Source organism: Catharus ustulatus, chromosome 3 (assembly GCF_009819885.2).
Source record: "Catharus ustulatus isolate bCatUst1 chromosome 3, bCatUst1.pri.v2, whole genome shotgun sequence".
NCBI classification, from domain to species: domain Eukaryota; kingdom Metazoa; phylum Chordata; class Aves; order Passeriformes; family Turdidae; genus Catharus; species Catharus ustulatus.
Window position 1 is genome coordinate 99709833 of NC_046223.1, and position 15546 is coordinate 99725378.

At 37.1% G+C, this 15546-nt stretch overlaps 1 protein-coding gene across 1 annotated transcript in view; it reads left to right on the forward strand.

Annotated features, from left to right (window-relative positions):
• Window positions 1–9866, forward strand: part of TPO (thyroid peroxidase) — a 41640-nt gene extending 31774 nt beyond the window's left edge. Inside the window, exons 11-14 of the mRNA XM_033055538.1 lie at window positions 423–631; window positions 1579–1749; window positions 5004–5135; window positions 9573–9866. Of these exons, the coding sequence (XP_032911429.1) occupies window positions 423–631; window positions 1579–1749; window positions 5004–5135; window positions 9573–9583 (523 nt within the window). The 3' untranslated portion in view covers window positions 9584–9866. The remainder of the gene's footprint in view (window positions 1–422; window positions 632–1578; window positions 1750–5003; window positions 5136–9572) is intronic.
• The last annotated feature ends 5680 nt before the right edge of the window (window positions 9867–15546 follow it).

Below are 15546 nucleotides of genomic sequence, written 5' to 3' on the forward strand. Positions count from 1 at the left end.
TCAAAAGCTTTGCATGGGGAAATTTATTATGGTTACTCCCCCAGTTCTTCTGTAATTAATGTTTTAAACAATTTATGAGTGAACAGCACAGATTAGTGTGTATAGGAGTAAGGATCCAGTTCAAACCAATTTGTCGCAAGTTTTTCTCTCAGGATTGTAATTTCTATTGTGGACCTGTTTAATCAATGAAAAGCAATTCTGCTGGCCTTTTTGCTGGCCTTAATTGACCAGTACATCAGACTCACACTAGCCTCTTTATGACTGGTTCTGTATGGTCATGGCATTTACTCTTATTATTGTTATATTCACCTATTTTTGCTGTAATTCTTATTTTTGGTTTTTATATAAGGTACTGTGAAAGTAAAAATAAGCAGCTCTTTGAATTTGAACTTTTCAAAAAAAGTTTCTATCAATCATTCCAGATTTTGGTGGGAAAATGATAATGTTTTCACGGAAGCTCAAAAGCATGAACTCAGAAAACATTCACTGTCCCGCGTGATTTGTGACAACACAGGAATTTCTGAAGTGCCAGCAGATGCCTTTCAACTTGGAAAGTTTCCACAGGATTTTAAGCATTGTAACAATATACCTGGAATGGATTTAGAAGCTTGGCAAGAATTTTACCAGGAAGGTAATCTAGTGGTTACCAATCATTGGGGAGGGGAGGGGAGGGGAGGGGAGGGAAGGGGAGGGGAGGGGAGGGGAGGGGAGGGGAGGGGAGGGGAGGGGAGGGGAGGGGAGGGGAGGGCAGGGCAGGGCAGGGCAGGGGAGGGCAGGGGAGGGCAGGGCAGGCAGGGCAGGGCAGGGGAGAGCTGGAGCAGTTGAAGTACTGACCTTGGTTGTGGCAGAGCTTGAATCTGGTCTAAATCAGACCTTTAGTATTTCTATCACTTAGAAGGGGGATCATAGAACATTTTGGCTTGGAAGGAATCTTTACAAGACATCAACCCACCTGCAATGACCAGGGATATATTCAAATAAATCAGATTGCTTAGAGCCCTGTACAGTCTGAATCCAAATGTTTCCAGAGATGAGACATCTATCTTTCTGGGCCATTTATGCCAGTATTTCAGTACTCTTGTCAAAAACTTGTTCTTTATATTTAATCTAAATCAACCCTCTTTTAGTTTAAAAACATTACCCCTTGTCCTAACAGGTCCTGGGAAAAAAAAGTTTGTTCCAATCATTCTTAAAAGACGTGTTTAAATTGATAGGCTGCAATAAGGTCTCCCTGAAGCCTTTTCTTCTCCAGGCTGCAACAACAACAACAACCCCAAATCTCTCAGCCTGTCTCTTCAAAGGAAAGGTCCTCCAGCCCTCTGATTATCTGTGTTGCCCTACTCTGGACTTGATCCAACAGATCCATGTCCTTCTTATGTTGTTTTATGAGGATTATAATTCAAACCTGTGGTGTATTCCATATAAAATCTTTCCCAGAAATGAACAATTAAAGTCTTGATCACATGTGACAAATTTCACTGAAGTCAATGTTTATAGCAGTAATGGAGAATACCATCCATTTACAAGTGTAAGGTATTAATTTTTTAAGAGCCTATAATACATACTTTTTATTTGTAGATGAACTATGTAGAACACCAAAGAGTGTGGAAAATGGTGATTTTGTATACTGTTCAGAATCTGGAAAATCTACAGTGACTTACACATGTCACTATGGATTTCAGTTACAAGGAGAAGAACAATTAACCTGCACAAGCAAAGGATGGAACTTTGAGGTTCCAGTTTGTATAGGTATTTATTAGCAATATTATTATCATTGTCATTATTATTATTTTATTAATTTACTATTTTACTATTATTTTTTTAATGTCTGAATTTTCTAACAGCTAAAGTCCAAAACAGATCATCATAGGTGAATTCACAGGGCATCCTAGGGTTGTAGGTATAGTAACACAGAAGTGTGAAACTCTCTCTAGAATTACTGTCTCAATATTTGACCATCTTGATTCAACAATTAATTTGATGACAGGAAAATGGCACTAAAAATTCCCAATTAAGCAAAAATCAAGTCTATTAACAGCTAGTGGCGGGGGGGGGCAGGGAGAGGAGAAAGGGGGGGAAAAGGCAACAAATCAGACTTATACATTGCTTCATCCTACATTCAACACAACAGTTGTCATTTTCCTGGCATTGTTTCAATGGATGCTCTAGATAAAAGTTGAGTTCTGCACCACTAGGTCATGTGTCATCCTAATAATTGAGTAAAAGTGAAAAAAAAAAACATTCTGTGAAATGTATAAGTGAAATTAAGGAAACTAATAATCACTTCAGGTCCAACTTCCCTCTCTCAAATAACTGTGAAAAAATTTGCCAGAAGTTGATTACTTCAGCAGGTACAAAAGTAGAACAGGTTAAAAATCAGTAAAAATATATATATTTCTAACACATTTTCACAGGAACCTTTTCCTGTTATTTTAATAATTCTTTCATCTTCTGTTTTCTTTTTGCCTTTTACTATTTACTAGAATAGGTTAGAAAGAGAATGTAGCAAATATTTCAAGACTTTCATTCTTCATACTATGAAGAATTAATTATCTCTGTTCACATTTCAAATGTGTGTTTATGATGGGTGTGGGTACGTATATATATATGTATATATGTATACATGTATATATGTATATATGTATATGTGTGTGCGTGTGTGTATGTGTGTATTCACACTCCTCTGCTTTATAAGAACATGAGAGAAATCAAAACCCAAAAAGGCCATATTTCAGAATATATTATGGATGGTGGTAAATTAACTTGAGTGCAAGTGCTGCAGCTCATCCACAATAAAGTCTGCTTATCAGTATTTCTGTGTTATGGAATAGAAAGCTCTTCATTCTAATTGTATACCTGTTATGGAAAAAGTCAAAGGAAATTTGCAGCTCTTTCCTTTATTCACATCCTATTTATCCACTGAATTCCTCCCACATATATAGCATATAAAGAAATAAAGCTGTTAAATGAATTATAATAAAACCTTTTCAATACATTAATGTTCTGGCAGCAAGTGGAATAAATAAGTTAAATGAGTGAATCATTCCTTGTCCTAGTTTCTTTTAATATGCTCAGTAATGTAAACAAAAGACTGTATATCAGCTATAGGAAAACAAGCTGCTGCATATATAAAAAAGCAATGCCTTTATCAAAGGAAAACCATCAAAACCCACTTATGCAGATGCTACTTGAGTTTTACAGTAGAAAGCACTTTGTTCCACGCATGTCTGTGCAATATGTTCCCATTCTTTTAAATATTCAGCAAATTAGGGATAAATCAAGCAATATAATGAGGAGGATAGAGCTTAGCATTTCTGCAGATGGTTTCAAAATTATATGCTACTCTGGAAAAGACAGAGTGGCTTGCTGGCAAAAGCATAGGATTCTGAGAGCTGTTAATTCCCCCTTACTAACTTGGGCTTTGACTGATATAATTTCTATTGATTCAGGAAGTCATTTAGTGCTAGAATATGCTACCTTCCTTTATATTAAGTGATGTCATACTCCTGATAAATAACTCTTTACTTTGCTTTGGTAAACTGCTGCTCTCTGAGTAGCAGGGTAGGCAGGTCAGGTCTGACATGCACTATTTAGTGATGAAGACGAGTTAGCTAGTTAGTAGATACATTACTATGAACCTAGCTGAAGTAGCACATGTGAATTACAGTGCAGGCAAAGGTGCAGGTTTTCTTTCCTGGATGATGATTAAGCCAGTGAACGTTAATGCAAAATGTCATTTTGAAGGGAGTAATATTCAGAAATCTTCATCCTGAGCAACAGATTCTTTTCCTTCTTCAAAGAAGTGTTATGAAAGTGGTTGCTCCTTAAGGGTTCTGAAGTTTTAGATGTTTCCCCCATGTTAGTCTTTTGATTGTCTTAGTTGGTAACTATCTTTGGGCACAGCTACTTTTTTTGTACTAAAGGTTGAGAGAATCAGGCTTGATCCTATTTCCAATGATAGAAAGTGGTCTCAATGACAATGCTAAACTAAGTCAGTAAATACAGGTCAGTTTTTAATACTGATTGAAAATAATTACTTATCTTGAAGTAACAGATCAAATATTGTGATAGAGAAGGAAAGGAATAAAACCAAAAAGACAAGATACTGAAGACTGGTCTAGTTGTCCACATATGGGTTTGCAGTGCTTCACAGGACCATTGGTCAGAGACATTAAACAAGCTGTCAGATATACAGAACCAATGGGAAACTACCTAAAATAATACTGGACACCTACGTTTAGTCAACTGAATTCAGTCATGCAAGTAAATATTACACATAAAGAAGAAAGGCACAAAAATATGAAGAAACCCCTTTCTTTCCCTCACTGAGTATTTTCCTGCACTGCTATTTTCCATTTCATCACATAATCAGAAACTGAAAGATCTTGAAAGGCCTCAAGAACAATGTACAAGTACATTTTCCAATGGATAATTGTTCATCTGCTCAACATTCTGCCAGGATATTGTTATTTTACAGAATTCATATAGCATCTGGAAAAAACCATCCTTGCACTGATATCACAAATTATGGTTATAAATTTTGCAACAAAAAATAACCTGAAAGTTTGGCTTCTCAAAATCATGATTAGAAGTGCACAGAACTGTGTCTGCATTATTATTTTCATTATCTCTATAGAGCACAGGATGAAAATATAGAGGAAGTCAAATCTTAGGACACAAATATGTGCAAGAAGAGCTCTCAAGTTTAGGATTTGTATTTTTGAAAATTCAGCCAATTGCCATTCATAGCTTTTGGTGGATAATGAAAGCAACTTTTTTTTTTCATCATTTCCAGCTTTAAAACAAACACACAAAAAATCAAAACAACAACAACCCCCTACTTTTCCTTTAAACAGTAACAACACAGATTTTTGTCATTATCTGTCTCATTGAAAGTGTGCATTGCCTTTCATTTATGAATCCTTGTAAAAAGTGTTTATGAGAAATTAGTAATCCCTTTGTAATTTGTAATTATTACTGATCAATGTGTACTGATTTTGCAGACATCAATGAATGTGAAAATGAAATTAATCCACCCTGTCCTCCTTCTGCTACATGCATTAACACTAAGGGAAGCTACAAATGTCTCCACACTGATCCCTACAAGCTAGCAGAAGATGGAAGAACATGCATTGGTAATGGTTGTGAACCTACTGTCCATTAAAACATTCTCTGTTGCACTTTACAACAATGTAAAAATTCATCAAACTGTGTTTTATTAACAAATAAATTGTGTTTATTATTAACAAATGTGAAAAATCTCTACAACCATGGGCATAAAGATAGGCCGATTCTGTAAACGAAGGTGTGTAATAAATAATACTGATACATAAATAAGCTTTTCATTTCCATTCCTATTGCAAATAGACAACTAAGTATTTCCTGACAATGCATATGGGGAAGGAATCAAATTTGTCTCAGTTTCTGCTAGTTAGTATCTAAATTCAGCATCTAAATATTAACTAAGTTCCACCTGAAACATTCCGAAACTGTCAACCCTTTCAAAGCTAGCAGAAGTTATGCATTTTCTTGGGTTTTTCAACTTCTCAGCATGCATGGAAGCTGTATGATAGAAGTTTAGGGGGAGTATGAGTGCAGTGGCCTGCTGAAGCTGAGCAATACCTGTTCTGGGGAAAGCTCCATGAAAACCTACAATCCAAATTCAGTTTGTTTTATCTGAGTGCCCAAGGGAAGCATAAAATGTTCAAACCACTCAGATCTTGCATGTAGAGTGCTGTATGCCACACAATCATAAGCACACTGTATCTCACTGATGCCACATTACTTTTTTCCTATTTCAGCTAATTCCTTGGTTATGACTTGGGATTATACTGTTTCTTAATATTAATTGTTCTAAGAAAACACAAGATAATAATTCCCTAGCAAAAAAATACCTGGTTGCAAACAAACATATCATCAATGATACGAGGTGCCTCCAGTCAGTTTTCTAGCTGTGTTTCAGGGTCACATGAGCATATCCCACCAGTGGGACCTCATTTCTCAAATGACACCTTACACGAGGCCAGGTGACCATCGCAGGCCCAGCAATGAAGCACAATTCGAGAATGCACTAACACAGCAGACACACTAGTAGAAAAACCACCCCAACAGGAGGTTGATAGGATGGACCTGCCTCTCTCTTGCTGTAGCAAAAAGCAAACACAAATCTTCAGGGCTAATCTTTGTGAGATTAGACTAAAAATTTATAGTGGTTGCCATTTGGAGTTTTATATGAATCAGAAAATAGAAGAAGGCCCACATTTTATTAGGTGTTTCTTAACTTTATTATTTACAATTTATTCCTTTACCCAATCAACCATGGTTACATTTATTTATCCCTCTAAATTCAGACACAAAAGTCTGCTTTCAGATTGATTTAAAGTGGTAAACTCACAACAAAGATAACACGAGGACACTGCATTGGCATATGGCTGCTGTTGAAGAGGGTACATTCTGTGGACTTCCCGATCAGGAAAAAGTAGATGGGTCTTTCTTCAAACTGGAAGAATCTTTGAGTTCACAGAACCTGGCCCTCATGGGGAATTTTACCCACAGTTGTAAGGACAATGCAGCAGGGCACATGCAATCTAGAAGATTTTTGGAGCACATTGACAGTTTCCTGACATACATTGATCAAGGAGACAGCAAGGGAAGGTGCTCTGTGGGACCTAGTGCTTAAAAATGTAATCACAGAATGGTTGAGGTTGGAAGGCACCTCTGGAGTTCATCTTGCCCAATTCTTCTGTTCAAGCAGGATCACCTAAAGCCAGTTGTCCAGGACCATGTCCAGACAGCTTTCGAATCTCTCCAAGTGTGGAGACTCCACAATCCCTCTGGGCAAACTGTACCAGTGCTCACTTACCCTCCCAGTCAGTTTCCTGAGGACACCCACTGTACACCAGTTTGTGCCCATTGCCTCTTGTCCTGTCACAGGGCACCAGTGGAAAAAGCCCAGCTCCATCCTCTTTGCACCTCTCCTTCAGATATTTATACAAACTGATAAGCTCCCCCTGAACCTTCTCTTTGCAAGGCTAAGCTGTCCCACAGCTCTCAGCTCTCCTCATAGGAGAGCTATTCTAGACTCCAATTGTCTTTGTGCCCCCTCTCAGGCCTCTTTCCAGTGTGTCAATGTCTATGGTGCATCAAAGAGCTTAGATTGCCCACCCAACTCCAGATGATGTCTCACCCAGAGCAGCGGGCAAGGATCAAGCAGATCTCGTGACCTGCTGGCAATATTTTGCTTAATGTATCCAGGATACCAGTATCCACTTTTGCAGGAAGGGTGCATTGCTGGCTCATGTTCAGCTTGCTGTCCACCAGGCCCCACAGGTCCTTTTCTGGCAAGCCATTTTCCAGCAAGTCATTCTCTGGTGTGGACTGGTGTTTGGGGTTGTTCCTCCCCAGATGCAGGAGTTTGCATTTCCCCTGTTGAGCTGTGAGGTGCCTGCCAGCCCTCATCTGTAGAGGTTCCTGGGCAACCTGCCATAGCTGATCCTTCTTGAACAGGGAGATTTGACTAGCTGACCTCAAAAGGTCCCTTTCAACCTCAATGATTCTTTGATTCCATGTTTTGATAAAGAGAAAATGAACAGGCTTTAGCAGTGCTTTATATGGTTTCTCTATAAACTGTGGTTCTTAACATACTAGTGTACATCCCTCACCTTCATTTTTTATACTTTTGGAATTGAGAAAAGAGTCAATTAACTACTTGATAGTAGATTGCTCCCAAAAATATTTGTATTAAGAAGGGAAATGAGAATGTTACAGCTAAGTATATTCTAGTTTGTTTAATTTCCGTATTAAAAAAAGTGGAAATTTTACATAAAACAAGCCGTTTGTGTTTTTATTTCAGATAATAAATTTGTTCCAGGGTCATTCAGTGGCTTCATTTGTTGGTCTATCTTTTTTTGCATTTTTAAGAACATCCTTCATAAGGCCTAGTTAATTTCATCATAGAGTTAGAATGAGGTTTTGAGACTTGGTGAAAATAGGCAGTGCAACACTCTTCTAAAACAACATATTGGTTGATAATAGATAAGCAACTGAAACTGAGGAGCAATAAGAATTTGGGAATCTGCAGTACAGACTGATTTAAAATTATGAGAGCACTTCACATTATTATGAGCATTTCAGTCTTCACAACTAAAAAGCTCTTAAAAATTTTGAAGAGCTCTAATAATGCAAACTATTCAATACTAAAAATCTGTATAACCTTCAATCCTGCTTTTATTGATGGAATTCACCAGTAGTCTCAAGGGTTTTTTTCTAAGTTTGCATGATATCTTTGACTCAGATGGAAACTTGTTCAGGATAACTTTATTCAGGAAATGAATTTGTTGAATGGTCTCAAATCAAAGTTGCTCATCCCTTACCACTCTGGCCCATGGCTCGTGATATTTTTAGAAGTAAAGAAAAGCAAATCAAACAAACCCCAAATAAAAAATAAAATTAAAAAACCCCACAAACAAACAACAACAAAAACCAATAAAATCAATAGAACTCTCAATTTTCCATCTATGCATACTCTAACCACATTAAAAATAGTCACAATCTAAATATCTTCACTTTTGATCCACAGTTTTTTTTTTTTTTAAATAAAGAATTTGCTCGCAAGATTCCTCATAGTCATTCAACCCAAAATACTGTCATTGACCTCTAATTTAAATTAGCTTTAGCTCTTGTTTTGAGTTTTATGACAGTGACAGATTGTAACCTTTGCATAAATGTTCTTGCCTTTTGCATGTTTTTACTGCCATGTCAAAGGAACATAAATCCTGAAAATGACACTTCCTTAAACTTTGATGGAATTATAATATTGGACCAACTATCTTTGCTGTGTTGTACAATGCTGTAAGAAGTGACTCATCACAGCAGGTGCTTTAGTCTGCAAAGACAGTTGGTACGCTCAGCACTGCACCCTGCAGGTTTGAGAAAGCCAGCTGGTTTGAGTTGGAAAAAACAAGACTTTCCACACTTTTATCAACGCTATAGGAAAAATATGGCTCAATTTGGGAAAAATTTACAGCAGGAGCTTTATATTCTGCGCTAATCAGGTGCTTACAAAACTGATCTTTTTGTATGCTCAATTTTGTATTTACCAGTGGATGGATTAATATTGTTTAAAGACTTAACTGAGAACTGTGAGGCATGTTCAGGGGTAGGTAAAGAGAGCAGACTTAAGCAAAAGAGGTCAGCACTTCAAATTAAATATGTACTAAACTCAAAACACAGCTTTATTTCACTAATGACTGGGATCTGTAAAAGCAAAACTAAGTACTTGAATTAAAACAGAATAGGAGATGCTTTTTAACAGCATTGTTTAGCAGCTATGATATTATTTTCTGACATATGCCCTTTAATTAGATGGTTTCAATGAAAAATATTAAAACTCTATTATGATTTCTGTGAGATTTCATGGCAATTCCATTGTGCCTTTCAGTATTTATATGAAAATTTTTCCACATTTGTATTAGTTAAAAACATTGACAATTAAAAAGCTAAGTTATCAGTGTAATCAATTTTTAAATCTGTATGGCTTTTGGTGAAAAACAATTCTTCATTCTGTCTCACAGCCTGCAAATGAAGTTGGTGTACCTCTCTTCAGAAGCCTATCAGTCACATGTTTATACCCTTTGGATACTGGAATTCAAGAAAAAATGACGATCAGACCTCCCAGCCTGGAAGGTCATTTATATTTTGGATGGTGCTATGTGGCATTGGAAGCACACACATCTGCTGAGCTGATGGGTGCCTACCCACTCCCAAAACAGCAAACCAATTTTGCTGGGATACAGAAGGCAGCTGAAGATGCATGGCATGCCCATCACTGCAGAGGCAAATTCCACCCTCCAGGAAAGTTTTCTTGCTCTATCACTATGTGCCATTTTGTACTTTATCATGTTTAGCTGAACTCATGCTGAAGAACCAGTGAAAAGGCAAAGGTTTGTGTAATGACCATCATTTCCCCAGTAGTGTTTGCTCTCTGTTGCAGGGTGCAGCCTAAGAGCTGTGATTTTAGACTCCAGGTTATTGCAGAGCGATGTCAAGGTGCCAGCACAATGCCTGGAAAGGGGCAAGCCCATCCTCCATCAGAATTATCATGCTCTTCCCATTCTTCTTTTGGAGGTTTCACACACCTCATTGCTTATCATATACATGGCTTGCATGCTCTTTCGCTGCCTTTTTACCATAAAACTGTGGAGTGCTTATCCTTTATTTCCACTCAGGGTTTCTTGAGGTTTCTATATTAATTATAGTAATTATTATTTTGTTGATTTGATTGCAGAGTGAGATCTGACCACAAGGGAAAGGATGAACATTATTTTTTGAAGAATATAGGAAATGCTAATACTGAATGAGTGCCATGAAGATACCAAGAGAGACTGCAGACAATGCTCAAAATGCACTGTAGTTTTCCCAGTTACTATTTCCCAGTACTTATCTGTCATTCAGCTTGTCTGAGAACTGCACATTACAAGTGCAGTTTCAGATCTTTGATAATTTTTGTCATTACTGAAATAAGAGTCTTGTATTCCTTTTCCTTTTTGAGTTCCTAACATAAAGAATGATGATTGGTACCACTGTCTGTATAACCAAATAACAGTAAAGGTAAACAAGCACAGGCTGAGGTTAGGGCCCCACTAGATGAGCTATAAATCAAAGGTAGTGACCCATTTGGGTCATTAAAATCCCATGATCCTTTGTGTGAATGGAAAGACTTAGAGCTATGGACCAAAGTTTATTCCACAATGCTTTAGGGATTTTTTGACATTTCTCACTATGATGGCAAGTAACCAAGAAGTCAGCTGGAAAGCATTTAAGAAACACTGACTTCTTTCACAAAGAAAAATACATCAGCATTTGTAACTTTTTTTTTTTTTTAACCATTTTCCAGTCTGTGAGAAAATTTGTGGAATTTTTCTGTCTTCTATTATTAATTTTAGGAAAAATACGAAGCTCTCAGAATTTGCAACCAGAATAGCTGTAGCAATATGCTTAGCTTTTTAACTCTGCCATGTCAAAACTTATGCCTGGGACTCAGATCTGCTACAAATGGTCTCTGAATACCAAGTAGGTAGACTGTTCACCACCCCAAAAATTTGTGAGCTTTAAAAGTAGAGTTGGTGGAAAGATAGTCAAGTTGTTGCTAGCTACAAAGATCATGCTGACTATATCTCTGAAAATTTTTTGATGTTTATTTGTACTCTACAAAGTCAAATGTGAGTCTTCATTTTAACTAAAATATAAGAAATACATGACAATGGCAGATTTTACCAGAAAGAATTTTAATAGTTGTTATGTTTTGGAATTATGCTATTCATAATCATCTCTGATCCTTTTTGGCTGCTTTTGAATGAATTTTCCCAGTATATTCCTCTGAAATAGTATTCACATAAACTCACTGAATTATGTTATTTCACATGGAACAAGTCCTCACACTGTAGAATTCTGCCGTTTTCTTCCATGGGACATAAATTCTTCCTTTGGGTTGTTCCCAAGTAAAGCAGTAGTATTTTTTTAACCTCTTTCTGAGCTGGTGATATCTGGCTTCTATCTGATGTATGACACTTTCAAAATAAAGGGAATCTGTCTGTTTAGGTAAGTACCTTGAAGTATTTAAGTGAGCTTATTGTAGAGTGATCTTCTTGTGTTTTGTGATATTTTTACACTTTTTCTTGAATTATTGCAAACTCTGGTGGCAATTCCCTTTATGCTAAACATAAACCCAAATAAACACATATACCTTCATTGAAAGAAACTTGGCAACAATAGGAAGAAGAAATTTAAGTGACTCATAAGGTGTCTCTTTCTCCACATAAACTTTAGAAATCCTCCTGCAGCAGACATGGATGTTGATTTCTCATAGCTGGGGGCCCGCTGCACAAAACCAAAACCATAAGTAATTTGGTTTAAAATAAATGAGGAAAATGAAGTCACTCATGCTTGTAAAAAGTGCTCTGTTGTTTTTTCATAAATGGTGCAACATCTGCTCCTCCATTTTTGTATTAAATTGCCAGAACCAAAACTTCCATGTGTGTATACTTATATGGATGTAAACTTTGAGATTTCAATGGGTAAAGTGCTCTTTCTGTGATTCTGCTTAATTGAATTGCTTAATAAACACGTATTGAATTCTGGCAACATAATGTTGCATGTTACAATCCACTATACATTGTTATTACATATGCCAGATAAAGTTGGAAAATGGGATTTACACCTCTTGATTTTAGATTTCTGACCGCAGCTAAAGTCAGTCCCTTTATGGGGTTCTGGGGGAAAGGGACTCTTTTGGGGTACAGGTCCTCTGATACTCTTCTGGCTTACTTCAGTTGTCTTCATGAGGATGAAATTAATGTTCCACAAGCTCCCGGCATCACAAATATGGACATACAATGCACAGATATCTGCATTAAACTTAATGAACTGTGCCAGGGCATGATGGGGGCTGGAGGCTGCTTGAGGGTATTGCTGGAGGTGCTGGAGGCTTCCTGGGCTGGCAGGGGAACTCAGGCATGTCCCACCTCCCAAGAGCAGGGCAGCCAGGGGCACCATGGCAGCCCCAGCCCAGGCACTGGGCACCTTTCTGGGGGCTGGGGATGGGACAAGGCTGGACAGGGACATGAGCCTACAAGTGGGGTTCATGTTTCACATGAACAGAGAACTGCCCTGGGCATTGCTGTGCAGCATCTGGAGCAGAGAGCAGGAGGGGAACAAGCAGGAAGTGGAGCTAGGACAAGCTAGGACTCTTACTCACTATATTTCTAAGTAATTACAACAATCTTTCTTTACTAGAAAAGCTGTTAATGAGAGATTTATTTTATTTTATTTATTTTTTTTTTTTTAAGAAAAGGAAGCAACACAAATTCTTCAGTTTTAATGGCAGAGAGGAATTTGATTTTCAGTACACTGGAAATTTAGGAGCAGTAACAAACTTAATACTTAAAAAAGTATTCCTGAGACATACTTACATTTTCAGTAAGAATTTGTGATGAGGATGCTGGATGTTTATTCAATATTTGAAATAAAATCCTTTTAGGCTATCCAGTTAGGCTATGTATATAAGATTATTGAACATGTGGACATCTGATTTTTTTTTCCTGTTTTTGACACCCAAAATGCTTTCCTGCCTCCAACAATATCAGATCTACCCTCATATCCACCATGACTGAAATATATTCTTACATTCTTGCACTCATCCCAATTCTAGCCTATTATTCATGATTATGCTATTCTGATATAAGTGAGAAAAAGAAATAATAAACATATCTATGTATATTTCAGAGTTTTCTGGTTTCTGAAGAAGCTACTTCTTTTTTTTTTTTTTTTATGTAACACCAAAAATCTTTAGTAGTATTATTAAAAACAGGAAGAGTGCTGCGACAATAAAGTGATACTAACTACAAGCCTGGATTTGTGGCTCCCTTCCAGTGCTGATTACAGTAATTTCACGATTATAAGCCGCACCTGATTATAAGCCGCACTCCTGGGTGTCGGCAACTTTTCATTCTTTGTCCATATATAAGCTGCACCTGATTATAAGCCACACTTCTGGGTTCAGAGCAAAATTTTAGTCAAATGGTGCGGTTTATAATAATGAAATTACTGTAATTGTCTCTGTTTCACTTCTCTGCCCTCTTTCTCCTGAGTATGCTGTCTGCAGCATTCCTTCAATACAGTTCAACAGAGAAAAACCCCTTGTTTTAACACTGATGTATTTTAAACCTCTAGGAATTTACAGGTAACTAATTTTTTTAATAAAGATTGCTCTCCTAATTTGTCTTTCATACCAGAAGGAATTTACACAAACTACTGGGATTTCCTGTTCTTATTCCAAGGTGAAACTACATTTACTATTGATCATTTCAACAGAAAATCTTGGTTCATTTTCATCAAACAGTACATAGGAGCCCAAGATCTAGATCAAGTACAGTAACCAAGCAGCAAAACCTAGGCAATCCTGAAACCTCAGCTCCTGGCTGAAGGAAAATGCATTTCTGCACCCAAGATCTAAACTTTAGATTCTGACCCTGACATGAGTTTTCAAATAGCTGGGATCTGTATTTTTTTTTTTTTTTGCAAATAGACTCTTATTGCATAACAGCTCACAGGTAGGAGAAAACAGTATTTCACAGGGACTCTACAGCTACATGCAACTCATCCCAGGAGACTGCACTAATTAGGAGACCATGCATGATGCTGTTAGAGTTGTGCCATGGTGGATTGATATCCAGGGTTAGCAGTATAAGGAGGTCTTGGTTTTGTATATAATTTTATTTCCATTTTTATTAATATATGAGATTAATTGCTTATGTAATATTTTTTTAGTATCTTTTTTTCCCCATAAGCTTGCTATGCCTGATAGGCTTTGTTGCATTGCCCTCCCTTTGTAGAAAAAAAAGGCATGATGAGTGGACTCTATCGAATTAAATATTTTGGTGGCCCTGCAGGAAGTGCAGACTGCATCTTCGTTAGGTGAGAGGAAAGGATCAATGTAATAACTCCTGCACTGATCTAATTTGCATGTTTGACCCACTTCTATGATCTCTGTTCATAATAGCCAACCTGCATCAGGAGAATTGTATAGATGATGAATTAACATTTGCTTGTCAGCATTCTCTGATAATACTGTGTTGAATCCCTGCCCTAAATTCACACAGCAGGGAGAAAAGCACCACTGCAAGATCTTTTTTATGCTTAATAATTATTCTGTGACTGTAGGTCCAGACATGTGAACAGGATTCAAATCTACCTTTTCTCTTTTCGGTTTTTCTTTCTTTTTTTCCCCAAATTGCTACTGAGGAATCATTTTGATTTAAGGATCCTATCTGAACTATTTAAATGTCCACAAGGAAAGATATTTTGCCAGTTCTCTGGGGGTTTTATTACTTGTTTTACAGTAAATTACTCTGAAAAGAAGAATGACTGCAGAGTGTTAAAACTGGTATTTTCCTTGCCTGTGCACTTGTGGGTGTTTGCCTGTGTGTACATGTGCTCTTTGGCAAAATACTTGTCAATTAGTTGGAGCAAGATGAAAAACAGAGAAATTTGAAGGATTTTAGAAGAGTATTTTGAAAGCATCTCCTCTGCCCCACTTAACTGATATAAAAGAGTCAGAAACTCTTTTCAACAGCTAAGGCTGAAACCTGAACTATCCAGACAGCCACCAGCACTGACATTCAGCTCTCAGAAGCTTCACAGAAGTATTCCAGTTACTCTGTGTAATTTTCCTTTTTCTTTTAATGTTTGAAAGCTGATTTAATAATATATTTCTTTTATTCCAAAATTTCGCTCAATAATTTCTTTAGGCTTTACCTGAAATGACCCAGAAGATATGCTTTGATTTGTGCTGATTTGCTCACTTTATTGGCTGTGTGAGAAGTTGAGCATGTTTTCTTCTTTTGTTTCAAACAGGACATAGTCTTTTAGCACATCAGGTCTGCTGAACATATTCAATAGATTGAATTAATCTAGTCAGCAAATAGAAGGTTTAATGTCCTCAAAATTAAAGCATTATAAAAGATATTTCTGAAGTTAAATCCTACATCT